The sequence below is a fragment of the Penaeus vannamei genome, chromosome 6 (genome assembly GCF_042767895.1).
Source record: "Penaeus vannamei isolate JL-2024 chromosome 6, ASM4276789v1, whole genome shotgun sequence".
Classification (NCBI taxonomy): domain Eukaryota; kingdom Metazoa; phylum Arthropoda; class Malacostraca; order Decapoda; family Penaeidae; genus Penaeus; species Penaeus vannamei.
The window spans coordinates 45,333,210-45,360,709 of NC_091554.1; the positions used below are offsets into that span (position 1 = coordinate 45,333,210).

Consider the following 27,500-nt stretch of genomic DNA (forward strand, 5'->3'; position numbering starts at 1 on the left):
TATACATACATATATATGTACATATACATACATATATATGTACATATACATACATATATATGTACATATACATACGTATATATGTACATATACATACATATATATGTACATATACATACATATATATGTACATATACATACATGTACATATATACATATATATGTATATATATACATATATATGTATATATATGCATATATATGTATTATATACATATGTATATAATGTATATATATATATACATATACATGTATATATATACATATACATGTATATATGTACATATACATGTATATATATACTTATATATGTATATATATACATATATATGTATATATATACATATATATGTATATATATACAGATAAATGTATATATATACATATACATACATATGTATATATATACATATATATGTATATATATATAAACATATATGTATATATACATATATATACATATACATGTATATATATACATATAAATGTATATATATACATATATGTATATATATACATATATATATACTTATATATGTATATATACATATATATGTATATATATACATACATATGTATATAATGTATATATATATACATATACATGTATATATATACATATACATGTATATATATACATATACATGTATATATATACATATACATGTATATATATACATATACATGTATATATATACATATACATGTATATATATACATATACATGTATATATATACATATACATGTATATATATACATATATGTATATATATACATATACATATATATATATACTTATATATGTATATATATACATATAAATGTATATATATACATATATATGTATATAAACGCAGACACATATATATGTGTGCATGTGTTCGTGCGTGTACATATATATACACTTGTATTTATATGTATATATACACCTATATTCACAAACACACACATACACATATACAGACATGCATATAGACACATACATGTATATCTATATATGTATGCATGTATAAGTAAACATATTCACACACACACGTATATATGAATACTTATGTTTATATATGTATTATGTATATATATATATGTATATATATATATATATATATATATATATATATATATATATATATATATATATAATGTACCTATCTATATATATGCATACGTATACATTGATGAGAATAAAATCAGTCTAGATTTAATTAATATGTTGCATTAATGTAAGATGAATTCAAGCCACAGACATAATAGGAAACAAGTTGCCGGCTCTTGTTGCGGTAGTTATCTTATCGCGCAGACCAACGAGAGCTTTGATAGCACTGTGACTCGGGATTTAGACAGCTCCAGGAAATGCGAGAGGCGCGGAAACGGGCGTATTCGATTTTGAACTTCCGTCTCCTTCCTCTCTCTCTCTCTCTCTAAATATATATATATATATATATATATATATATATATATATATATATATATATGTTATGTGTGTATATGTGTGTGTGTGTGTGTGTGTGTGTGCGCGTGCGTGCGTGCGTGCGTGCGCGTGTGTATAAACACATACACGCCCATATATAAGCCTTTTAGGCAGGTATCCCAGGTTAAATTAACCAATGATCTACCAGACACATAAAGCCTCATCTTTCTTTCATGACCCATCAAATTTCAGTGATTTGTAGATGTCATTTACTATTATTACTCTCTCTGGCCCGTCGTGGAGGGACTGGAACGTGCATATTAGTAATTTCTAAAGGAATTTATGAATTTGGATGAAAACTTTTTTTTTCTACCAAAAGTACAGTGTCGTGTTTGTCCTTACGTGTTAGGTATGAGAGAGAGAACAAGTTAAAGATTTATTCATTACCTAATTTTATTTAAATGTTTTGATGTTTATTCTTTTTATGTTCATTATCCCTGTGATTCCTATGGTGTATCCAATTTCCGAAAAAATACTAACAGGCAACTGATTCTGATTCGGCAAATCCCCATTTCTAATCAGCTGATACTTAAGACTTATGTTTATATGGTTGGTATTAAAAATCATATGCAATATATTCATTGCTCAACTCCACTCCCCTTGTTATTAATATAATTATGATCATTATTTTATTTTGTCAGTACTTGGCGGTTTGGAGTATTCCAAAGTCCGTGTGAGTTGCCATTTCTTTCATTTTCTGGGAGTATTATGAGTCGTGATGTCAATAATTTCCAACAAAGACTTACGAGGAATGTTAATGCCATACACACATACACATGCATACGCGATATGTAGTATTTGACAGAGATAAACAGAAAAATCCGCATACATACACCCTATCATACATTTACATAAGCACATACAAACAGTTCCCAGGCATTGATTAAAACAAATAAACAGAGAAAATATATACATAAAATCATACAAATAATTTAATTTGAATACAATTTTGAAATCTATTCCTTATAAAGCTTATGCAAAATTTTAGCTTTCAGATAATAAATATAATTTCTTAGGTAAACGATTCAACAAGATCTAGTTTCCCAATATATCATTAAATCAAATATCAAATAATTAAATAAAACAAAATTATTTCACTAAACTAATGATACAATACATATACATATACACACAAGACTCATTCGTGTTCGTTGGAAACGTTAAGGTCAGAGAGGTTATTTACACTTGTAGAAGAAATTAAGCGTCGTGTTGTTAGATGCACCATGAAAGTACATAATACCGGTAACTGAATACCTACAGACGAATGATAATTGAATATACATATCCTTTTGACATAAAAAAAAAAAAAAAAAAAAAATTATCCTACTCCACAATGAAATGAGAAGAGACATCACATCAACATCAAGAGCGAGAGACTCGAGTACTTTCAACTGATAACAACGGCAACTTCGTATCTTATCTGTTGGCGTTGCTCTGTGAGATGTAACTGTCTTTTTGTTCTGGCCGCTGTGCCTTTACTCTCTCTGAAAAATATCTGCAGCTTATCTCTTGCTTACTTTTAGATTCTACGTGCAATTCATTTTATCTGCTTGAAGGTCTCTTCGCACTGAGTCATCTCCACATTCTGTCTCTGTCTCTCTCTCTCTCTCGCACACGCTTTCCTGTCACTTTAAATAAATCTTTCACAAATCTATTTTCTTACCTACATCAAACTTATCCGTATTTAGAATTGTGTGATTTATACACGTAAAGTAAAAAGGAATATCTGGCTGTGTATGTGTATGCGTGTACACTTACATCGTAAACCAAAAGCTTTTTTCTTTCTCTCTAAAAAAGCGGGCTACCTTTCTCGCCGCAAAAGATACAATGGTTGTACGAATTTCCGTTCTAGAGGACAGGGCACGTTGCTTGGGTCAAAATGCGTCTAAATGCCTGTACAGATTGAACTTGATAATGCTGCGTATCGCACCGTCATGTCTCTGTCTCTGTCTCCCTCATATATATATATATATATATATATATATATATATATATATATATATATATATATTAGATATATGTTTATGATAATGTATGTACACACACACACACACACACACACACATATATATTAATTAAGTAAAGTAGTTTATAATGAAATTCATTCTAAAGGAAACATTTTTGAATCAGTTAATTCATGTGGATCCTGCATTATAGTAGTAGTAATGATAAAAAATGTAATAAATGAGCTTTGGTTATTTTTCAAAATATGTAGTAATAATTCTCGATTATCATGATCATCTCAAATAGCTTTAAAATTATATTTTGTAATAATGAGATAAGAGTTGTCAAATATAAATAGTTGAATGAGCCGTGGGACTCGAACTGGGACTTGGGGGGAGGGGAGGCGTAAGGACTTGTGGTGTTTTGTCTCATGATTGAACTCCTAAGCTTAGTATCGTTGAAGTAATAAATTCCAACATGATTATTTATGGTTTTATATGTAGCGTTATATACTGCTTTGGGTATATTTAAGAACCTATGTACCTTGAATGTGGTCCGGTATTCTGTGCTTCCCATATTTTTTTTTCTGTTTTTTGTCTACAATTAGTGGTAATTCCTTGTCTTACACATTCATAATTTAAAGCATCTGCCTAATGACATGGTATATTTTACGCCAATGAATAATTAAACATATGAATATTAACACATATACCTTCTTTTTGTTGGCCTTTGCCAGAGAGCATAGTGTATATCTAACAGAATTGTAAGTTTAATATTTTCCACAATCATACTGCAATAACTGTTACCGATAGCAACGTACCCTAGCAGAGACTAAGTTCCAGAAGGAGGGAGGGGGGGGAGTGGGAAAGGGGTATATCTGATGTCAATACCAACCTGTAAATGTTGAAAGAAACTAAATACCATTTGAACAATATCAAAAAGTGTAATCTGAGAGACGTGCCATACTTTATGATACGAAAACAATAGAGAAGCCATATAATCAGAACGACAAGCCAAACTTTGTCACAAAAACAAATGAAAGCCTGTATAATCAGAAAGACAAGCTAAACTCTATGTCACGAATACAATAGAGAGGCCATATAATCAGAGAGACGAGCCAAACTTTGTCCAACAGACAACAGATGAAATACCGCTAAAGTAAACCAGCGCAACATCCTCAACATCTGATACACAAAACAAAGTTTCCAACAATATAACAAAATGTGGTTATCATGTGAACCAAAATAACGAAAACCTAACAAATCCAAATAATCCCCATTCCCCCCCACCCCACTTATTAGCAAGATATCAAATGATTATAAAAATGATTAAACAATGAATAACACATACTGTCTGTGTGGAGGATACAGACGAACTGCGGTGAGGAGGAACTGATGGAATCTTTTGTTCTCTGCCAGGTACACCATTTCGAATATGGCCTTGGCCACGTAGCCAGCAAAGAGAAATTGCCTCTAACTTTTCTATTATTATTATTATTTTATTTATTTATTTATTCATTTTTATGGGGGGAGGAGGGGTTGTCACACCTATATTAATATATATTATCAATTCGGCAGTTTCCATTGCATTTGGGGCATTTAAGGACCCTTAATAAGAGGCCATGCAACTGGCAAAGATCGAGCAAGAGGTCAGCCTGGCCTCTATATCTTTCCCATTAGAACCTGTACCTACCAATAAAAATTAATTTTTAATAACACTGTATTTATCCACTATGATAAAAGCAACACTAACATTTTCAATTGTCTTTAAAACAAATAGAAAAAGAAAATAAACATTAAAACAAATATTTTACCTTACCTCATATCACACTGCACATAAAAATTGCTGGGTTCAGCCATGCCAAAAGCTTACCAGAAAGTGTTCAAATAATGTACACCACGTATTGTTCTGACATGGGAGGCAATTAATGTAAAGAGGCAGTAACATTATTACAATGTTAACAGTGAATCAAGGTTATGATAAGGAAATTATAAATAATAAAATATCTACAATACTTATAATGTATAAGCATAAATGGAACAGAGGAAAATTTAGTAGAAATATGATTAAATAATGGATTAAAAGATTAGTAATCAGTAATGTTGCCATGTTGGTTGAAAGTGGTGCACAGAAAACGTGGCATTCATAGAATACACACTTTTTGAAAATGGATTAACAGAAACTGAGACACATAAAGAAATCAAGTATATAGAAAATATAATCATAAACAAGGAACTCTCGGTGCGCAAGCATGTTATAGATTTAGTCTCTGCGTGGTGCATAGCTCTGCAAATATGAGGCCGCTGCAGCTTAAACTATGTTGTATCCTAATCTATATCTTTCTGCCGATGGCGGTATCCATTTCCCTCCATCTATGCGCGTCGGTCTCGTTAACTTATACCCTTATGTTGAATGATCCAACTTTAACAAACTATGAAAGAAATAAGTTGTGTGATAACAGAAGAGTAAGATAATATTATCAGAGCTTGTGAAAGCTACTTTAATGTTAATTTCAATCTAGTGAGTAATTAAAATGTGAATAACTGATTATTAATGCAGATGAACATTTTGTTGAATGAAACTAAAGTCCTGTTGCAACAAGCTGAAATTTATTGTGTGTGTACTATTATAAAATTATAGAATTCATACAAGGCAACGAAAAGTAAATGAAGCATAAGAACCAGTTGTAAATCTTTAGATACTGGGAGAATAACCGAAGTTAAACTTTTTGATGAGTTGTGTCGAAACATGAGGAAAGAAATAACAACTGTAATTAATTAATTTAAAAATATAGTATTACCATTTGAATTTAAATCTAGAAACTTATAATTAATTTTTCTCCTACATATTTTGACAAATCCTCTAGATGAATAAATAATATTCTCACTAAGAGAAAGATAAACATAAAATTGAAGTTTCTGATTTAGCTGAGCAAGGTTAATTGTAACACTTGCCTACTAACTGACATATAGCACATGATCTACAAAATTCAGAACATCAGAAGAGATACCTGGCCAATAAAAATGAGATATAAGAGCAAGACCCATTACTTTATATTGCCAACACTTTGGTACAACTCTTTGATGTAGTACACTCCAGGTATTACAAGCAGGCTCGTCTGAAAGATGGTACTTGTGCATTAAAATTCCATTATTCATATAATATCCTATTTGTTCTTTCATAATCTCTTCTTCACTTAATACTAATCTGAATACGTGATTTATGGTATGGTCTGATTTTTCGTCTTCAATCAAATTTTTACAAGTCAAAGGCTCATCAGAGCATCCATCTCCCCCACTTTTACCTTGATATATAACAATTGAACCTATAGTACTTGACTCTACACTGTTAAGATAATTCACTGTGTCACATTCAAAAACACCTTTCAAACAAAGTTCATCTTGTTCCTTCTCAGAAAGATTAATGGCCAAATTATCAACTTTTTCCTTCTCTATCACTAAATTCTTAGCTTTACTTCTGGTTAATGCACAGACAGGAAAAAACTCAGAACTATCTGCAGATTCACACTCAACTGGATCAACTTTCAAAGGTTTAGAACACCCAATGATATTAGGACCCCAGTGATCACTTGCAATATCATTACACAACAGGAAGTCCACCCCCTCATGAGGTAACGTATCTGCTACAGCCACTAAAACCAACTTTTCCACAAACTCTGACTTTAAGTGCACCTTACACAAAGGTAACCTCTCAACACCTCAAATCCCTTTAACTAAAGCATACTGGCCTGTGAATACATCCTCTAAAAATGGTAACACACTCTTCAGTGTCATACTCATCACACCAGCAGTATCTCTCAGAATGAGAATAGAATTTGGAACTCCATTAGAGTATACTGAAACTGATCCCTGAAACTTATACGGTGCGCACAAATAATGTGAATCATTAACGTCAGGCAACCTCTTATTATAAGGTTGACAAAATTGCATTACTAACTGCTGGCTTATACTTCTTATGCTTAAGCTTTGGAGAATCTCTTATTCTATGATCCAAAGATTTACAATAAAAACCAAGTCCCATTAAATTTGGTCTACTAGACACATTAAAGCCTTTACTGGCTGACTCAGTCTTAACAAAATCACGTCTCCTCTGACTCTGATTATGGGAAACATTTGGTTTAACATAGCCAATTTCCTTTGGTGTCTGAACTAAACTATAATTTTCTGCTAACCATGTGGCTCTCTCAACAGAATCTAGCTCTTTCTCAAGACACATCTTGTGGTACTTCTCAAAGATATTGTTCCAACATGATTTATTTCACATACACCATCATACTTGGAAGCTTTATTGGCACATATCCAAAGATTAAATAATTTCTTCAACATGTGAGAATACTCAACAAAAAACTGAAAGGATTCTTTATTACAGTGTCCGAATTTATTTCTGTGAAATTCTGGGGTAAGTCTATAGGACTTATATTATTAAGGACTGCTTCCTCAATTACATCATAATCCCTCTGTTGTGTATTTTCTAATGCCAGCTAAGTGGACCATCCCTTTCCTTTAATGACTGACTGTAGTAATAATGACCAAAATTGGGCTGGCCATGACACACTAGTTGCAACATGCTCAAACTGGAGGAAAAATCCCTGTGGGACATCATTAAAAGGGGTACAAATTTACATTCTTTAGTTATATCAAAGCTAAGAACATGTTCACTTGGCATTGCAGCAGCAGACTGCTGCTCTAAAAGTTCCAATTGAAATTTATGTTCCTTTTCTCTTTCCTCTCTCTCTAATCTTCTATCTTCCAATTTTGTATTTTCCAACTCTATCTCTTTAAGCCTTATTTCTTTATCAAAAATACCCTTTGATTCATGTAGAGGCAAAACATCCTTAAACTTTAAGTGCCCCTATGAAGCTAAATATTTTAAAACTGTCTCCTTAATTTCAGCTTTTCTCCCAGAACTATCAATATTAATTATATAATAATTTGCAATTCCAATCTAGTCATTCATTTTTGCCTCACAACAATTCTGCTGAAGGTTCATTAAACAAACGTCGACGGGAAAATGATGTGTTCCCTTTGGCAATGCTTGGTTAAATGTTTCTGCACATAGATGGCACTGCCACTGTTTAGCCACAAAGGGGTGACCTCACTTTTCCTTGAAAAAGCATGAAAATGCTGTTTTTTTTTTTTTTTTTTTTTTGTAATACTATCAATACTGACAATGTTATTTTTGTTATAAACATTATAATTACTATATTGTTACTGACATTACTAACAGCAGTATTAAATACTAGAAAATATTGAAAACCATGGAAAAGGACAAACAGGTGAGACAGGTAGTTTGCATAATTGGCATGTACGTACGTGTCATGTTCGGAGGCCTGTGGTTAATTACTCCAGCTAGATCAAAAGCAGGCATTGTGACAATCTATTGATCTATACTACAGACTTTCAAGTATAATGCATCAATAAATTTTCCACAACCTTTCCTGCATTCAATATATTTAAATTACGTTAGATCAGGCCCTTATGTTACAATTAAACTTGCTCAGCTAAATCAGAAACATTAACTGTATTTTTCTCTTTCTCTTAGTAAGAATATTATTTATTCATCTAAGGGAATTGTCACAAAATGTGGAAGCAAAATTATTATAATTTTCTAAAGTTAAATTCAAATTGTAATACTAAATATTTATAATTCTATTATCACAGTTATTTCTTTCCTCATATTTCAACACAACTCATCAAAACGTTTAACTTCTATTATTCTCCGAGATTTACATCTGGTTCTTATCCTTCATTTTTCATTATCTTATATGAATCTATTTTATATTAGTGCACACAGAATAAATTTCAGCTGGTTTCAACAGGACTAACTTCATTCAACAAAATATTCATCTGCACTAATAATCAGAGTTATTCACATTTTTAATTTCTCACTAGATTGAAATTAACATTAACCCCAAGCCACTGGGCATGGCATGTACGTACATGCCGTTGCTCATTGTGTTGAATTTAGTAACTGTTTATACATATTGATGTCTCCACAAGTACGGTCACCAATTACATAAAGTACCTGTCTCACCTGTTTACCCTTTTCCTTGATTTTAGATATTTTCAAATACTTAATACTGCTGTTAGTAATGTTAGTAATAACATAGTAATTATAATATTTATAACGAAAATAACAGTGTCAATATTGATAGCATAATTTAAAAAACCGTTTTCCTGCTTTTTCGAAAAAGTGAGGTCGCAAGATCTACTAATTGACTCCTTTCTGGCTAAGCATTGGCAGACCCATCTATGAGCAGAAACATTTAACCAAGCATAGCCAAAGGGAACGCACCATTTTCCCGTCGACATTGGGTTAAAATGCTTTCACAAGCTCTGATAATCTTACCTTGTTCCTTACGTTTTCACACGACTGATATGTTTCATAGTTTGTTATAGTTGGATCATTAAACAAAACTAAATCAATCAGTTAAATAATTCATTCAAGGATGCAGTAAGATTATAGGAAATATTTTACACTAATACAATTATGTAAGATATATTATCAACACTATGATCTCTGGCAAAGGCCAACAAAAAGAAGGTAAATGTGTTAATATTTATATATTTTACTATTCATTGGGTTTAACAAAATATACCATATCATTAGGCGGATGCTATAAATTAAGAAAGTGTAAGACAAGGAATTATCACTGTTGGTAGACGAAATCCCTTAAATATAATAAAAAAATCTGATAGCGAAACAGGAAAAAAACAACAACCTGGGCGTGACACACATTCCAGGCACATAAATTCTTAAATATACCTAAAATAAAGCACAGCACTATTTGTATATAACCTCAAATCATCACGTTGGACTTCTATTGCTTCAGCGAGACTAAGCTTAAGAGTCAAATCACGATAAAAAACAAATTACAAATCCTTAAGTCTCACCTCCACCGTATTCTTTGTCCCTGAGTCACCACCATTATTGTACTGATGTTACGGTACTTTTTCTGTTATTCGGGATTACACAGAAAACGGGAATACCAAGAGGGGCAAAAATAATTAAGTATTCCCTTAATTAACGAGAAGCAACTCGGGTTAAATTAGGGAGTGAGGGAAAGGGAGAGACATAAGTACGCGTGTGTGTGAGTATTTAAACTCATCCATCCACGCATGTACATACAGGTAGATTCGACTCAAGATGAATTCTACCATAGGGAATGATCCTGATAGTCATAGCATCAGTAATGATACCTGTGAAAAAGTAATGGAAGCAATTACTTTACAATAATGTAAAAATGATGTTCAGAGCGTTCTTTTTGTTTAATAAAAGAACGTTACTTTACTTTCCATTGATATATATGAAGTACTGCTCCAAGGGAAACCCAATATTTATTAATTGCCAAAAGATAAGTGAGGATAAGAGTGCAAAGTACGGGACAGGACACCTTTCATGTGTTATAATAAAAGAAACTCGTTATAATTACGTTAGACTGATACATAATGCGATATCTCTGTGTATCACAAAGCCTGTTTTATTTCAAATGATCAGTTACGAAGGAAATCTAATGAATTTATATAATGAGCAATTTTAGGGAAGTGGTGAAATAATGCTTCCTTTAAAAAGAAGATAACTAATTAGATAACATGGCGCCTGTTGTGTAACACAGTTTAAAATAATTCTTAAAGGGTTAAAAGTCTAGTCATGGAAAATAAAACAGTATATTTTGCAACATATATATTGATATATGCTTCAAATGTGTTAATGTTTTAACTTTTATAATATTCCATATTTTGATGGAGTTGGAGGATAATGACGCAGTGACTTATACTAAAATATGGCGGAATAAAAATTCAAGATAGGTGTCCTTTTAAGACATTTCTGCGGTAAAGGTTCCTCTGTGTGTACAACCGTCTTTAAATGTGTGTGTGTGTGTGTGTGTGTGTGTGTGTGTGTGTGTGTGTGTGTGTGTGTGTGTGTGTGTGTGTGTGTGTGTGTGTGTATCACCTAGATGTCTGTTTATATGTGAACATCGGTCTGCTTCTGTACTTGTGCGTATAATCAAAAATGCATTAAGGATTATTAAGCTCAAATGAAACCAGAAATCAATAGATTCTTTATTACTCTCAAACAAACGTAATATACCCAGGCATCACAGATTCTATCAGTCGCTTCCAGTTATGAACATTTATCTTCTTTAGAACTCACATTATAAAAATCGAAAATTAACGAAAAATTGTAACTCGAGCTGCCATATCTCACTGTTGTTTATTTTCCTGTTGAAAGTTTGATATGTGTTAATATCGAGACAGGATTGATAAGTACAAACATAATACGATTAAATATGTATATAAAATAAAAAATATAAACGTTAATACAATTAAATGTGTAGACACAGTTAAAAACGTGTATTTATATATATATATATATATATATATATATATATATATATATATATATATATATAAAGATTTTTTTTTAACAATTACATAAACAAATACTTTCATATATACATAAATATACCCATTCTATCAATCGACTAATAGGGAGAATATACACAATAGACGACTTAATATCTACATTAAAGTGTCAATGGTAACATACCTCGTGAGATAAGGCTGACATCGAGATGACTTGAACAGAGGAATGTAGGCCTATGCTTCTCTGGCTACTCATTGGATGCTGGGAAAGGATAAAATGAGGTAAGTTTGGCATTTGTGAGAGAGGGAGAGGTGGGGAGAGAAATTGAGGGAGAGGGAGAGGTGGGGAGAGAAATTGAGGGAGGGGAAGAGGTGGCGAGATAAATTGAGGGAGAGGGACAGGTGGGGAGAGAAATTGAGGGAGAGGGAGAGGTGGGAAGAAAAATTGAGGGGGGGGGAGAGAAAGTGAGGGAGAGGGAGAGGTGGGGAGATAAATTGTGGGAGAGGGAGAGGCATTAAGGGAGAGGGGGAGATATATTGAGGGAGAGGGAGAGGGGGGGAGAAACTGAGAGAGGCGGAGAAGTGGGGAGAAACTGAGGTAGAGGGAGAAGGGGAGATAAGTTAAGGGAGAGGGAAAGGGGGACAGAAATTGAGGAAGAAGGAGAGGAAAGGAAGGGGAGAGGAATAGAGGGAAAGACAGGGTGAGTGAAAGTAGAAGGAAGGGTTAGAAGGTTGAATAAACAAACACTCGAATAAACATGTAAACATTTTACTTCATAAAGCATAAATTATGCAGAAAAAAATCCCACAAACAACTCATTCTCCCCCCTCTCTCTCTATCTCTCCCTCTCCCTTCCCCCTCCCTCCCTCCCTCCTTCTCTCTCTCTCTCTCTCACCCTCTCTCTCTCTCTCTCACCTTCCCTCTCTCACTCCCACTCTCTTCCCCTGTCCACCTCCCCATCCCCCCCCTCTCTCTCCCTCTCTCAACCTCCCTCCCTCCCTTCTTCCCCCCTCCCTTTCCCTTCCTCTCCCTCTCCTTCTTTCCCCCGTCCCCTTCCCTCCCTCTCCCTCTCTCTCTCTCTCCCCTCCCCACTCCCTCCCTCAAACACACACTCACCTCTCTAGTAACTTCCTCCAGACGGCAAGTATCGTCTACTTCTTTTCTTTTCACTCTCTTCAGTCTGTGAAAGGAAGATATGTATCTTAATCTCATTTTCCTTTCTACGTTTTTTTCAGTATAATTTGAGATTATATTTCATCCCATTGTAAAATCTCGAGTCAGTCATTATTATTACAAAACTAAAAATATATATATCACAGTTGGGTAAGTAGTTAATGCATGTTTATTTTATTTATTTTATTGATTTTATTCTTTATCAAATCCAAAGATATACACAATACACATATATTGGTGAGCAATCCATTAATATTCATTTGCCAATAATCAATGACTTTACATTGAAGTTATCTATTGCGTTGAACTATGGCGATTTTACAACGAAACCCTTCTAATATGATTAATGATGATTCTTCAATGAAAATATCTAGCTATGAGGCGTGTGGTGATCTGACAATGAAACAATCCACTTAACTATGCTGATTTGATAATAAAAACACCCAATTTTATGACCTTTTGTGATTTATCAATGAAAATTTCTACTTATATGACCTGTGGTGATTTAACAAACTACTTACTTATATTGTGATTTTGCAATGAAAATACCCACTGAGACCTATGGTGAGTTATCAATGAAACCATTCACTCATACGCCCTATAGTGATTTAACAATGAAACCACCCAATGAAACCCATTCCTAATACGACCCATGGTGATTTAAACAAAGAAACCAGCTACCTATACGACCTAAAGTGATTTAACACTGAAACCACCAACTGATACGACCTGTAATGACTTAGCAATGAAACCACCTACTTGCATGACCTTTCAAACTAATTGACATCTGGAACATCAAACTTTACACTGAAAACTAAAGAAAAGACATACTGATAAGTTGTTTATATTTTGATAAAGAATGGTATACGAAGAAGACAAAATGAGTATGTTGATTTATTGAAAAGAAAAATATACTGTGGTATTTTCAAAAGACAAATAGCCAGTTAAATTGTATAAAACACCATCTAACAAGAATATTATCTACTTAAAAGACCTGCTCAATAAACTATCTACTTTTACGATCTACTATATAAACTATGTACATGAATGACCTGCTTGATAAACCATTTACTTATATGACCCACTTAATAAACTGCCAAGTTATACTACTACTTCATAAGCTACCTACTTACATTACCTACTGCATAATCTATCTAATTACATGAACATCTGTCTACTTACATAACCCACCTACTTATCCAACCTACTGCAAAAAACTACCGGCTTCTACAAGCTATTTACTTATCCATCCTATGCCATAAACTATTTTCATCATAAACTACCTACTTATACAAGCAACTTCACCAACGATTTACTCACGGAACCTACTTAAAAAAACTACCTACTTATACGACCAACTTCATAACTATTTACTCATCTAACCTGCTTCAAAAACTACCTACTTGTACAACCAACTGTACAAAAGATTTACTTGTCCATCCTACTTCATAAGGTACCTACTTATACGACCAACTTCTTAAACTATGTAATCATGCAACCTGTTCCAAAAACTACCTACTTATACAACCAATTTCATAAACGATTTACTCACAGAAACCTGCTGCAAAAATTACCTACTACATAAACTATTTAACCATCGAACCTGCTTCAAAAACTACCTACTTATACAACCAACTTCACAAACGATGAACTTGCCCATCCTGCTTCAAAAAACTACCAACTTATACAACCTGCTACGTTAAACTACATCCCATTACATTACACTCACAGGCAGGTACTCACATAACGACAGTAACTACGAGAGCGACGACGACGAGGAAGAGGACGCCGCCGACGACCGAGGCAACGAGGCCAGGGATGTTCCTCGAGGGCGTGTCTGTGTGGTAATTTGGTATAGGTTAATGCAGTGCTGAAAAATGAAAGGGAAAGTAGGTTTTGTCATATTGATGGGAGAGGACAGGTGGAGGTATGGAATTGTTTGAATGTTATTTTTTTTTCTCTCTCTCTCGTTCTCTGTCTCGCTTTATCGTTCTCACTTTCTCTCTCTCTTTCCTTTCTCTCTCTCTCTCTCTCTCTCTCTCTCTCTCTCTGTCTCTCTATATATATATATATATATATATATATTTATATATATATATATATATTATATATATATTATATATATATATAATATATATATAATATATATATATATATATAAATATATATATATATATAATACATACATATATATATATATATATATATATATATATATATATATATATATATATATATTTCGTAGTAAAACCGACAATGCACAAACTAGATTTATTGCAGATTTATTAGTTTGTGCATTGTGGGTTTGACTATCATAGTATCAACACGGTAGAGTGTTTTTTCCCCCCCATTCATTTCTCTCTTTCTATTTCCCTTTCCCTCTCCCTCCCTTCCTCCCCTTCTTCCTCTCTTCCACTCCTCCTTTCCTTCCTATCCTCCATTCCCTCTGCTTGCTCACACAAACGCCCCGATGTACCTGTAGCTGACGTCACAGTGATATTCTGGCCGCTTCCACAATGGGTCTTGTCAGCGCAGGGTTGTATGAGAAGCACACTGCCTTCCACTTCATCTTCATGTAGTGTGAACCTGGTGAAGAAACGGATGTGAATATATTGTGTCATATATTACATGCGTGTCTGAACATGTTTCAGCTGTTGGGGGTTTCTGTTAGTATTTCTCGAATTGCCAAAAATGGAAACAAAAAACAGAAACAAGAAATTCGAAAAGAAATCTTAAAGAAAATAATAATAAGAAAAAACAATTGCCAAAAAGTATTAAGAAAAAAAAAGAAAAAAAAAGGAAATCTTAAAGAACCTAATAATAGGAAACAAAATAATTGAAAAAAAACATGAAAAAAGAAATACCAAAAGAAATCGTAAATAAACTAATAACAAAAATAACAACAAAATAACCCAGTGTTGCCAAAAAAGCAAAAAAGTAAAAAAAAAAAAAAAAAATACCAAAAGAAATCTCAAATACACTAAAAACAAAAAACAAAATAACTCAGAATTGCCAAAAAAAAACAAAAAAAAAACGCATAAAAACAAGAAATACCAAAGAAAACCTTAAACAAACTAATAACAAGACCCAAAACAACCCATAAACTCCAATCCCACCTTCAACAAACTCACACCAAATCCTGAATCAGCCACGAAGAACAAACGACAAATAAAACCGACACAAAACCAAATATAAACTCCGCCAAAACTCACGATTCCCGCTTTAACATCTCCGTGAGTTTGACAGAGGAGCGGGAACTGTCACTGAATAATGTCACGTTGTAGAGTCTGGCATCTCCTGTCTCCCTCCATGACACTGTCACGCCTCTGCCACCAGATGAGGACCGCTGGTTCAAGTCTGACATTGCTGTTGGGGCATTCGTTTTATTATTATTATCATCATTATTATTATTATTATTATCATTATTATTATCATTATTATTATATTTGTTATCATTATTATTATTATTATTATTATCATCATTATTATTATCATTATTATTATATTTGTTATTATTATTATTATAATTACCATTATCATGATCATTATTATTATATTTGTTATTATTATTATCATTATTAAAGTTAACGTATTCATTATGTTTATCGTTATCATTATATTCATATTATTATTATTATTATGTGATTATATTTATCATTATTATTGTTATTATTAACGTTAACATATTCATTACATTTATCGTTATCATTATATTCATATTATTAGCACTATTATCATTATTATCATTATGTGATTATATTTATTATTATTATTGTTATTATTAACGTTAACATATTCATTATATTTATCGTTATCATTGTATTCATATCTATTAATATCACTATTGTCATTGTTGTGGTTACTTGCTATTCATGCCTTTTTTGAGAGCTTAAGCATTATTCTTATTATATTATTATTATTTGTACTGGTATCACTGTTATCATTATCTTTATTATTCTCTTTTATAAACACCATAGCCATCATTGTCCTTAAACTCATTATTATCATTATCATTATCATCATCGTCATCACCATCATCATTATTATCATTGTTATTCATCATTATAAGCATTGTTATCATTATTGTTATCATTAGCTATGAAGGAATCCAGCAAAACCATGTCGTTGAACTGTTAATAATCTTATCATCCATGGAGAATAAAGTCCTATGGCCATCCAAGGGAAATAAAGTCCTATCGCCATCCAAGGGAAATAAAGTCCTATTATAATCCATGAGGAAGAAAGTCCTATCACCATTCAAAGGGAATAAAGTCCTATCATCCATAGGGGATAAAGTCCTATCTTCATCCAAAGGTAAATGAGTTCTAATCATCCTCCAATGGGGAATAAAGTCCTATTATCATCTGAAGAGTAAGAAAGTCCTATCATCCAAGGGGAATAAAGTCCTATCATCCAAGGGGAATAAAGTCCTATCATCATCCAAGGGGAATAAAGTCCTATCATCATCCAAGGTGAATAAAGTCCTATCATCATCCAAGGTGAATAAAGTCCTATCATCATCCAAGGGGAATAAAGTCCTATCATCACCCAAGGGGAATAAAGTCCTATCATCATCCAAGGGGGAAGTCCCATCATCATCCATGGGAAATAGTCCTATCAAAACCCATGAGTAATAAACTCCTTTTACAACGCAGGAGGAAAATAAGTCAGAGTCCTCTCATCACCCAAGGGGAATAAAATCCTATCATCACCCATGAGGAAAAAAGTCCTATCACCCAACCTGAGGACTTGACCCCTCACACTGCCAACAACCCACCTGAGAAAGCGAAGACCATCTCCTTTCTCGAACTCTTCACTCCATCCCTTTCCAGAGCCACTTCCACCTGAGTGCCACCTTGCACTTCAATGGCCCTTTCACAGTCGCCCTTCAGCCCCGAGCAAGAGTGCCAGAGGGGTGCCTGGTTATAGGAGGTCGTGATTGCGTAGTGGCACTTCGACTCGGCACAGGGAGGTCTTGGCTCTTCCTGCCATCGGATTAACAGCTGATTGTTGTTTGGCTGAACAGCTGATACGATTTCTATGCCTGTGTGGGGCCAAGGGACGTGTTTTTAAGGGTCTGTGTTATTCTGTACAGGACCTGCTTTCTTATTTTTAAACTGTATTCCTTTGTACTGGATCTACTTTCATAAGAGTTGGCAATGTGTGTTTGGAATTCTATGCATATCCTATTTTATCGCTTCTACTGTATTCTATGTAACCTTCTATGTAGTCTTAGGCTACTTCGTTTTGTATTATATAAATTTCGTTTTACGTCTACAAAAAAAATTCAGTTCAAGATGCAGGAAAAAAATTCGTCACCTAATTTCTACTCAAAAAATCGTTTTTTGCTTATTCATTTTTAGTTTTATAGCAACAAAAAAGAAGCGTGTCACTCGAAAATCAGTTCAGTCTAAGACGAAGGGAAAATTTCTTCACCTTCGAATGCTACGAGTTGCTCGAGTTACTCACCCTCCTTCAGATAATCAGCTGATACCGGCTTACTCGCGCTCGTTTCCGTCGTCGCTCTTACGCTCACCACCCACCGCCCTGGCGAGAGGTTTCCGGAAGTCCAGCTCGTCGTCTTGACCTCTTCTTGACCTCCGCTGCTGATTCCTCCTCGTCGAGGTCGCCATTCCACGAGGTAACCTGAAGCTGAGACGACCTCGTTCCACTTGAGGAGGTCGTTCTCGAAGACCAGGTCCGTGGGAGAGTCAACGGGGTCGTCCTTCCCTGTGTGAATATTGAAGGATTTTAAAGGATAAACCAGAAAAGAGCTAATCCTTGCCAATTGTTTTCCTTTTGTCTTTATCTATTGTTGTCGTTTCTATGTTGATTCATCGATAACCTTTGAGAATCTTCATAAGCGGGGCTCTTTCGTTTTTTTTAAATTAAATTTTACCTATTCAACAATCCACTATTATATTCATATACTGAATGACTCTATTTGCCTATAAGACTTAATTTATTTATTTTATCATATTCAGTTTTGTGACATTTGTTCAGTATTTCAAAAAAGAAAAAAATAGAAAAATAAATGATTCCCACCTAGTTCAACCCCTTTGCATACGTGATTCCCAGCAACGCCCTTCCTGACGGCGCTGACGCACACTTCGTAGGCCTTTTTGGGATCGAGAGTCAGGACCTCCACGCTAGGACTCGACGCGGGGACGATCCTGTGATGCCGCCCTTGATCCCTGAAGTCCGGCTCGACGTCCCTGAAGCCCTGGGCCACGATAGGGAGAGGATGCCTCGGCCTGGCCTGGTTGCTCGTACTCGACACGGCGGAATTCGAACTCGGGGCAGCTTTCGTCCACGTTATGACGTAGTTGGTGACGTCATCTTCGTCTCCGGGTTTCTGCCACGTCACGAGGGCCTTGTCGAGCCCGGTGGTCTTCACTTTCACCTCGGCCACTTCGGGGATTTCGACTTTGGAAGGAAAGGAAGTCTGGGTTAAGGTTTTGGCGTCTTTCGATCTTTCCCTTTCTTCTTTCACACCTTCTCGCTCACCTTTCCGTTTCTCATTCGCTCTCTCTGTCTGTCTCTCTCTCTCTTTCTCTCTCCTCCCTCCGCTTCCCCCTTTCCTTTTCTCCTTCCCTTCCTTCCTCCCTCTCCCTTTCCTTCCCTTTCCTCTTCTCCATTCTCCCCCCCCCTCTCTCTCTCTTTCCTCTGCCTCATTCCTCCTTCCGTCCCTCCCTTCCTCTTCTCCATTCCTCTCTCCCTTTCCTTCCCGTTCCTCTCCTCCATTCCTCCCCTCCCCCCTCTCTCTCTACCTCCTTCCTCTTCTCCATTAATCCCTCCCTCTCCTTCCCTTTTCTCTCCTCCATTCCTTCCTTTCTTCTTCTCCTCCATTCATTCTGCACTCTCCTGACCCTTGTTAAAAAACTCGAGAGTGCCTCACCGTCAACACCAGGGACGGAGAAAATGTCGCTACACACTTCTCGACTCCTGAGGATAGAGCCAGCATCTTCCACTGACGCAGCGACACAGACAGAGTAACGCCCCGGTGCCACGCCCTCGAAAACGTGTGACGTCACCGTACTACTGAGTACTACCGGGTCATTCTTCCTGCCGTCGGTCGCCCGTTCGAGGGTTACGTAATAGCTGGTGATTTTTTCCGGGTCGTGGAGGAGGTGCCAGGTCGTGATGAGGTCGTGGTTGGTCTCGTTAACGACGGTTAAGACCTTCCTTTTGGGGCTAAGGACTGAGGAAAAAGATATATGGAGAGATAGCATTTAATTTTGTTTGTATCAGTAAGTATTCATGGATGGCATTGACACACACACACACACACACACACTCAAAACGCACACGAAATAACGACTCACAGAATTCCTGTATGGTCGCTGTTCCAGAGGCCACAGGCATATCCGAGGCATCGAAGGCGGTGACGAGCGTCCTCAGAGACAAGTAACCTCCTAAATCGACCTCTTCCGCGCTGAGAACGCAGGTGAAGTCGTCCTCCTGCTGGGGGAAGACCCGTCTGGACTCCAGCACGAGGCCTTTCTCGTCCTCCAGGCTTAGGAGATAGTGGGAGGCCTTCGGGGCGGGGTTGAAGCACACTTGCAGGCGATTTTCGTCAGTCAAGGCAGTGCTGTATATACGAAGGGCTATGGAAGGAAAGGGGAGGGGAGAGGCGGAGGGGGACGGGGAGAGGGAGAGAGAGGGAGAAAGGGAAAGAAGAGAGAGAGAGAGAGAGAGAGAGAGAGAGAGAGAGAGAGAGAGAGAGAGAGAGAGAGAGAGGAGAGGGAAAGAAGGGATAGGAAGAGGAGTGGAAAATAATAGAAACGTTAGAATGCTAAAAGAGAAAGAAAATATCTTTTATTTTCCCAAACATTACTTTGCAAACAAGGAAAACTTAACGGAACATACTCGACATGTCCTGCAGAGGAAGTGGCACTTCTACTTCGTGACTCACGCGAGCATCGACTGCCTTCAGCGTGACAACAAGAGGTGATTCTCCTCTATCCACGTGAAGGTATCGTACGCACTGTGGGTCCTGCTCTCCATCGCACCCCCCTGCCAGACGTAAGGCACCGATTAGGACTTCGTAGCCCAGGGCCCGATTCACGTCCTTCCATCCTACCCTCACGGTCCTTGGGCCTACTTGCCTGACGTCTATTAGTCCGCGTGGGTCTGCGGAACACAGAAAATCCTGTTTGTGAATTTTAACATCTTAGAGGGAGAGTGGGAGTGGGAGAGTGGGGGGGGAGAGGGAGAGGGGAGAGAGAGAGAGAGAGAGGGAGAGGGAGGAGAGAGAGGAAGGGAGAGGGAGAGGGAGATTATTAAAGGATTATTAAGACGAAAAAAGGGACGAGGAACTTACCCAAAAGGTGCGCCTCGATGTCCCCAACAGCGCGGACTCTCTCGCCCTCCATTTCCTCGCGCTTCACAATGACCTTCAACTTTTGCCTCAAGTCGAAGTCGAAGCCGAGTGAGAGGTCGCCGAAGCACAGGTCATCCTCGACACTGGAGGACGACGAGAGCGACGATAGATCTGAAGGCGAGAGCAACTGACGGCCGAACGCATCCACGACCACCAAGCTGTATTTGGGACTCCCAGCTCGGGTCATGACCTCGCCGCCCTTCCCGTTCGCGAACAGCTCGTCCTTGAAACACACGAAAAGACTTGGCTTCTTGCCCGCCCTCTCCCTCGCGATTAGGCGCGTGATGGTTATGGCTGGAACGATTTTGAAAACGTTTTAGGGTCAATGTCCTGTGGAACTAATTCTAAAGATAAAGGTGGGTACACACTTGTTGCATTGCCACATATCGTATCATCACTGCGTATGTTTGTATCATGTTTTGACACGCAACGGTGCAACGCTATCCCGTCCACACTGCTACGCATCGATGAAACTACACGTGGAAGTGCAACAAGAGCGCACGCAGCTTAAGAAACGTCGCAAGAAAAGGAGAAAAGGAACCACGATGGCCAACTCACGCGCCGAGAAGCCTTCCGCTATGTCCAACTGCAAGAAAGCCGACACGGTCTTAGCGTTGTCGCCTTTTCTGTTCACGTTTGCCGTGCACCCAGCGCCTTCCGGTAGTAGAAGGAAGAAGGCTAAACACTTGGCACTGTCCTCGGGCTGTTCGCCACCGCATTCCACTGTCAGTACGCTGGGGAAACCTTCCGGAGGAGGATTCATCGTAATCGTGAAATTTGAGGCTTGTGAGGATTTCCATGATACTTCGAGGTCCGTGTTGGTGAGCTGTTCCATGCGTGTCTGGAAATCTGGAAGGTGTGGTAAGTCTTTCTGAGACAAGAAGGAAGGCATTTACTTATTTATTCATTTATTATTATTATTTATGAAAACCACCAGAGCCAACGTTTGGAGCCTGCTTTTATGTTGAGGCTCGGTAGCATAATGTAAGTGTTAAGTGCTACTCTCATTCTTATTGCCACGCCAAAGATGAAGGAAATGGGATTACAATGCATGTACTTTGCGCTTATCAACACGCATAGGCGCTTTTGCAAACAAACAAACAAACATGGTCCCTTGATTTACATCTGTATATTGTTTTTTTTTTCAGAAACGGAGAAATTTACCTTCAAATTCAATGGTGTTTGACTCAACCACACCGGCCTTGTTATCCAAAGCCATCAGCAAGATTTTAAATATAGTGTTCTGTGGTGCCACTGGAAACACACAGGAAGCGCTTTCGATGTTGCATGTTAAAGGAGTCGATGTTTCTATCCCAGCGTCATCATAGATCATGGTCTCCATGGTAACGGAATTGGCATCGAAGTCTGCAGTGACTCTCAACTCTTTTTCAGGTAATCCTTTATCCATTAGGTCCAGGCCCGTGACAGCCAAAACTGTCGATACAAGTACATATTTTATTTATAAAACAAAAAAGAAAAGGGGAAAAAATGTACAAGTTACAGGATTGTATAACAATTTTGCATTTCCCTTCGTACGTTTCCCACTCCCTTCATTTCAATCACCTGTCAACCTCATGTCAAAGAAATGCTTCTCGACCTACGTTTTTTCACTACATAGCTCCCGGTCATGTCACACTGCTCCACGCCCGACCCTGTATCTCTGCACACTTCAGGAGGCTCCAGATAGGTATCAGACTCAAGGAAATAACACACAGACTTGGCACGACAGACATTGCCATTTACCCTCACGTCCAAATCGCCATTTTCAACCTTCAGGGATTTCGTTTCTTCCGATCCCACTTTCGTCATCTTGGGAGGAACCAAATCTGAGAGAAGGTGGGTGGGGGGGGGGAGGGTGATAATCGGTGGTGTAATTTTTAATTGGTTGTGATGGTGGTTAGGGCTAATGCGGCCGGTTTGTTAGAATTGTGCGAGGTCCGACCCAAAGAATATTCGTATACTTGACATGCATAGATAAAGAAATAAATGCATATTCATCAGTCTACACATGCATATCAACCCGGTAAATAGATGGTTAAATGTATATCTATCAGATATATAGACAGATATGCCTTTATTTCTGCATCTGTATTTATGAAAATGTATTGGGTCGGTCATGGCACAATTTTAACAAATTGGCTGATGGTGATGTTGATGATACTGGTGATGGTGGTCATGAGGATAAAGAAAACAATAGACAATGATAATGATGATAATAATGATAACCATGATGATGACAATGACCATAGTAATAACATTTGAATTAATGGTAATAGTAGTAATAATAATACTCGCAGTCATTGTCATATTAATAGTATTAATAGAATGAGTGGCGGTGGTAGTGATAGTGATAGTGATAGTGGAAGTGGTAGTGGTAGTGGTAGTGGTAGTGGTAGTGGAAGTGGTAGTGGTAGTGGTAGTGATAGTGATAGTGGAAGTGGTAGTGGTAGTGGAAGTGGTAGTGGTAGTGGTAGTGGTAGTGATAGTGATAGTGGTAGTGGTAGTGGTAGTGGTAGTGGTAGTGGTAGTAGTAGTAGTAGTAGTAGTAGTAGTAGCAGCAGCAGCAGCAGCAGCAGCAGCAGCAGCAGCAGCAGCAGTAGTAGTAGTAGCAGTAGCAGCAGCATAGGTAGAAATAGCAGTAGTAGTCGTTAACATAGTAGTTGTAATAGTAGGAACAATAACAATACAACAATAATGATAATAATGATCACCAGTAATAAAAATTATAATGATAATAATGATCACCAATAATAAAAATTATAATGATAATAATGATACTAATAACAATAATAATTATAATAATAACTACAACAATGATAATAACAATGACAACAACAATAATAATAATGGTGATAATAAACACTACTACTACAACCATTTCTATTACTGCAGCCACTCCTACTGCTACCACTATTATTATTATATTGCTATTACTACAGCTAATAGTGATGATAATATTGATAAAGCAACAGTAACAACTTTTCGTTACACTATGACTAAAAACACAATAAACATGGCAATATTCATAGCTAAATTCACATGCAAATTTAATACCAATAGATTTTTAAAATGATAATGATAATGTCATCAACATGAGCGATGATAATAATTGTAACACTCAACAAAAGAAGTCATTTTGAATTTCGCTCCTTTCATGGTGCTGCCCTCTGTTGCCGGGCGAAAGAATTATTCAGTCACTGTATGTAGTAGCCATTGTCTCGACCTAGCGTTGTGAATTATCGTAAAAACCTTGATATTGTACTGATTTAAGATTCGCCAGAAACTGTGAGTTTTAAGAGGTAAACATTTAATTTTCTGTTTGGAAACGCATTAGGAAAAGTTACGAAGAATACTATGGGTGACTCTGTAAACATGATTCTAGTTCTAAGCAAAATAAAGAAAAGGCAAAGTTGGTATTTGGGTAATTTTCCTAATACGTCCGCATAACGGATCGTGACGATTTTGATATCATCGGATTCCCCTCGCTGTGTTTAATGCAAATATATAGGTTTCATTAGGCATAACCCCCCAAACCGACAAGCTTAGCCCTGATAGCAGGAAAGGGCAAGAAAGGTATCAGGGAATTGCCGGGTAGAATACGAAAATTTAACACAGAATCAGTCACCGTATTATCAACCACCCCATGGGGGGCTTCCGACCCCAACACCCGCCCACGAAAACAAAGAATCCTCCACATATTCACGGCAGGAGAGAGCGTCGGACAGACTTGGCGCAACGCTCTCTCTTGCAGTGAATATGTGGAGGATTGTTTTCTTGGGCGGGGGTTGGGGGTCGGCAGCCCCCATTGGGAGGTTGCAGATAATATAGTGATTGGTTCTGTGTTTATCATTCATATTTTACCCAGCAATTTACCTGCTATTGGGGCCAAGAAGGGGTGGGGGGGTGGGGGGTTTCCGTGAAGTAATTTCTATGTATTTGAAAGCTAGAGAGTGAGAGGAATCCGATGCCAAAATCATCACGCTCTGTTGGGCAGAACTACTAGAAAAATTATCAGCATTTGTAACAAAATAAGAAATTTATTCTCTGCTAATGCTTATTAGTCAGCGGTTGTCAAGATATGCCATCTGCTTCTGCCTGCTTAGGTCACAAATACAATAAGAATGACAATAGTAACAGTTACAATATAACCAGCACCACAAAATAATCAAGACTATCATAACAATCACACAACACCCATTTACCTGCAAAGTATACAAGAACTTCTCCCGAAGCCAGAATGTCGCTGTCACTCCCTTCTGCCCCATGAGCGACCACCAACACCGTCACCTGCACCAACATTTTGGGCTGATCAGTATCATCGAACGTGATAATGCAGCTGTTCGCGTCAATGCTGTCTGGGGCCTCACTGAAAGCAATGTGCTGCGGGGCTATGTTATCCTTTGGAGGGTCGATCATAACAAAGTCCACGTATTGGATCCCGGTGACCTCTGTTGCAGCCGAAACCGTTAGCTGTGTTTGTATGGGCGATTCGGACATTTTGGAGATTCGGGCGATGTTCAGGGTCGTGACGGATGCTAGAGACAAAGAAGGAGGGATAGTTGTTTTGTCTGGATGCTTAGGGGTATTTAAATGAGACACAGAGAGAGAGAGAGAGAAAAAAAAAAAAAACGAAAAAAAGGGTCTTCATCTTATTAGCTTTTTTTTTTCTCTCTCTCTCTCTCTATTCTTCTGTGTTCATTCTTTTTTCCTTATAACCCTTTAATATTGCTACAATCTTAAACAGGATTTGGAAACATGATATAATTCACAGAAACCGTTTAATATTACCGATATTAAATATTTCAGGTACTAGTGCATGGATTAAGGTTCTAAATGGCCCTTTCTTCACTTGAACTTCCGCCCAGAAGTTCGTACATATAAACACATATATGATGAAGTATTCATTAATCTTTTTTGGATTCATTGATGCCTTACCTGTAGTTGCTGGCACTGCGGTAGACACAGCCACAATATCTTTCTGGACCTCTGCTTTGTATGCCATATTTGGCTTCAGCATAGTATAATATGCTTTACAGGCTCTTTGCTCAGAACCACCACACTGAACAGATACGTCAGTGAAGCCTTCAGAAACTTCATTGTCAACGTGTACATTAAATAATTGGTCACTGGAAGCTCGCCACCTAACCTCGACAACCCCGGAGTCACTGAACCTCAGGGCACTAGTCTGAAAGTCTACAACAGAGAGAATAAGATGGAGTGGGGAATTATATACCAATGGTGTTGAAATTTAAGTCATCTAAACCACTAAGATGTTCGAGACTGTATAAGAAACCCTCTGACCTTCAACGTCTATCAGTTTAGCCCCTGAGACGGCGTCGGGATCAGCCACACCCACAGCAAGGAACTTAAAAGTAGTCTTTAGTCCAGCCAGGATTGTCGTGACGTCAGAAGAACATGTATTCTCAGTCACACACGAAAAAGACTCGGACACTTTCCCGCTCTCTCCGGCATTATACATGACAGCCTCCATGCTTGTGAAAGTCGACGAAACGGTTATTGTGGATTTGCCTTCCGCTTCGTGGCTCAGTTCGACCTTCTGCACTTCCATGTCTAGAAGGCAAAATGCAGCGGTTTAGAAAGAGAAATTAAGATGCAGAATAAGTAGAAGGAAACGCTGTATTTTTGTATTAATTTATGATTTATAAATAATTCATACATCGTGATTATTATTGCGCTTCTATGATTACGGTTAATAAAGAATGTTATCATGATATTGATTATTTCATGGTCATTAATCATGCAAAAGCAAATATAATGGAAAGTATTGTGAAAATTCACAAAGCTTATGCTAAATGAATTTATTATAATGATTATTATCCTTATTAATACAATCGCAATATTTAAAAATAATAATGGACATCATCACAAATGAGAGAAAAAAAATATCACCAGCAACATTTTGTGGAGTCTGAGTCAGATCACACTGGTTAAGTGTTGTTCCTGTGGCCGCTGTGTTGTCGAGGGTCACGCAAATTTCGATGTTAGAGGAAGCGTCGAAGTCCAGCAAGTAGAACGTTCCTTCGGGAAACTGGATGTTGTTGATCACCAGTTCTTGGTTTGCGTGGATTCTCAGAGGCGCCGTGTCTTGACCTCCGACCCAGTTTATTGTTGGCTTTATATCT

At 36.9% G+C, this 27,500-nt stretch overlaps 2 protein-coding genes across 3 annotated transcripts in view; both read right to left on the reverse strand.

The window, feature by feature from the left end:
- Nucleotides 1-10,535, reverse strand: part of LOC113810865 (uncharacterized) — a 22,464-nt gene extending 11,929 nt beyond the window's left edge. The window contains exon 1 of one of the 2 annotated variants that reach the window (XM_027362510.2): nt 10,328-10,535. The gene's annotated coding sequence lies outside the window, so the exon portion shown is untranslated. Of the gene's footprint in view, nt 1-4,763; nt 4,788-10,327 lie in introns of those variants that run through there. The other variant, XM_070123088.1, reaches the window with a different exon arrangement.
- A 950-nt stretch (nt 10,536-11,485) lies between these two features.
- The window catches only part of LOC113810864 (uncharacterized), a 46,741-nt gene continuing 30,726 nt past the window's right edge, over nt 11,486-27,500 (reverse strand). Inside the window, exons 29-48 of the mRNA XM_070123087.1 lie at nt 27,268-27,498; nt 26,659-26,928; nt 26,293-26,550; nt 25,560-25,892; nt 22,959-23,183; nt 22,522-22,791; nt 21,916-22,206; nt 21,298-21,651; nt 20,844-21,107; nt 20,300-20,581; nt 19,873-20,175; nt 19,020-19,400; nt 18,444-18,704; nt 17,752-18,018; nt 16,187-16,340; nt 15,451-15,560; nt 14,718-14,811; nt 12,918-12,981; nt 11,985-12,062; nt 11,486-11,656 (exon numbers count right to left, since the gene is read on the reverse strand). Of these exons, the coding sequence (XP_069979188.1) occupies nt 11,639-11,656; nt 11,985-12,062; nt 12,918-12,981; nt 14,718-14,811; nt 15,451-15,560; nt 16,187-16,340; nt 17,752-18,018; nt 18,444-18,704; nt 19,020-19,400; nt 19,873-20,175; nt 20,300-20,581; nt 20,844-21,107; nt 21,298-21,651; nt 21,916-22,206; nt 22,522-22,791; nt 22,959-23,183; nt 25,560-25,892; nt 26,293-26,550; nt 26,659-26,928; nt 27,268-27,498 (4,508 nt within the window). The 3' untranslated portion in view covers nt 11,486-11,638. The remainder of the gene's footprint in view (nt 11,657-11,984; nt 12,063-12,917; nt 12,982-14,717; nt 14,812-15,450; nt 15,561-16,186; nt 16,341-17,751; nt 18,019-18,443; nt 18,705-19,019; nt 19,401-19,872; nt 20,176-20,299; nt 20,582-20,843; nt 21,108-21,297; nt 21,652-21,915; nt 22,207-22,521; nt 22,792-22,958; nt 23,184-25,559; nt 25,893-26,292; nt 26,551-26,658; nt 26,929-27,267; nt 27,499-27,500) is intronic.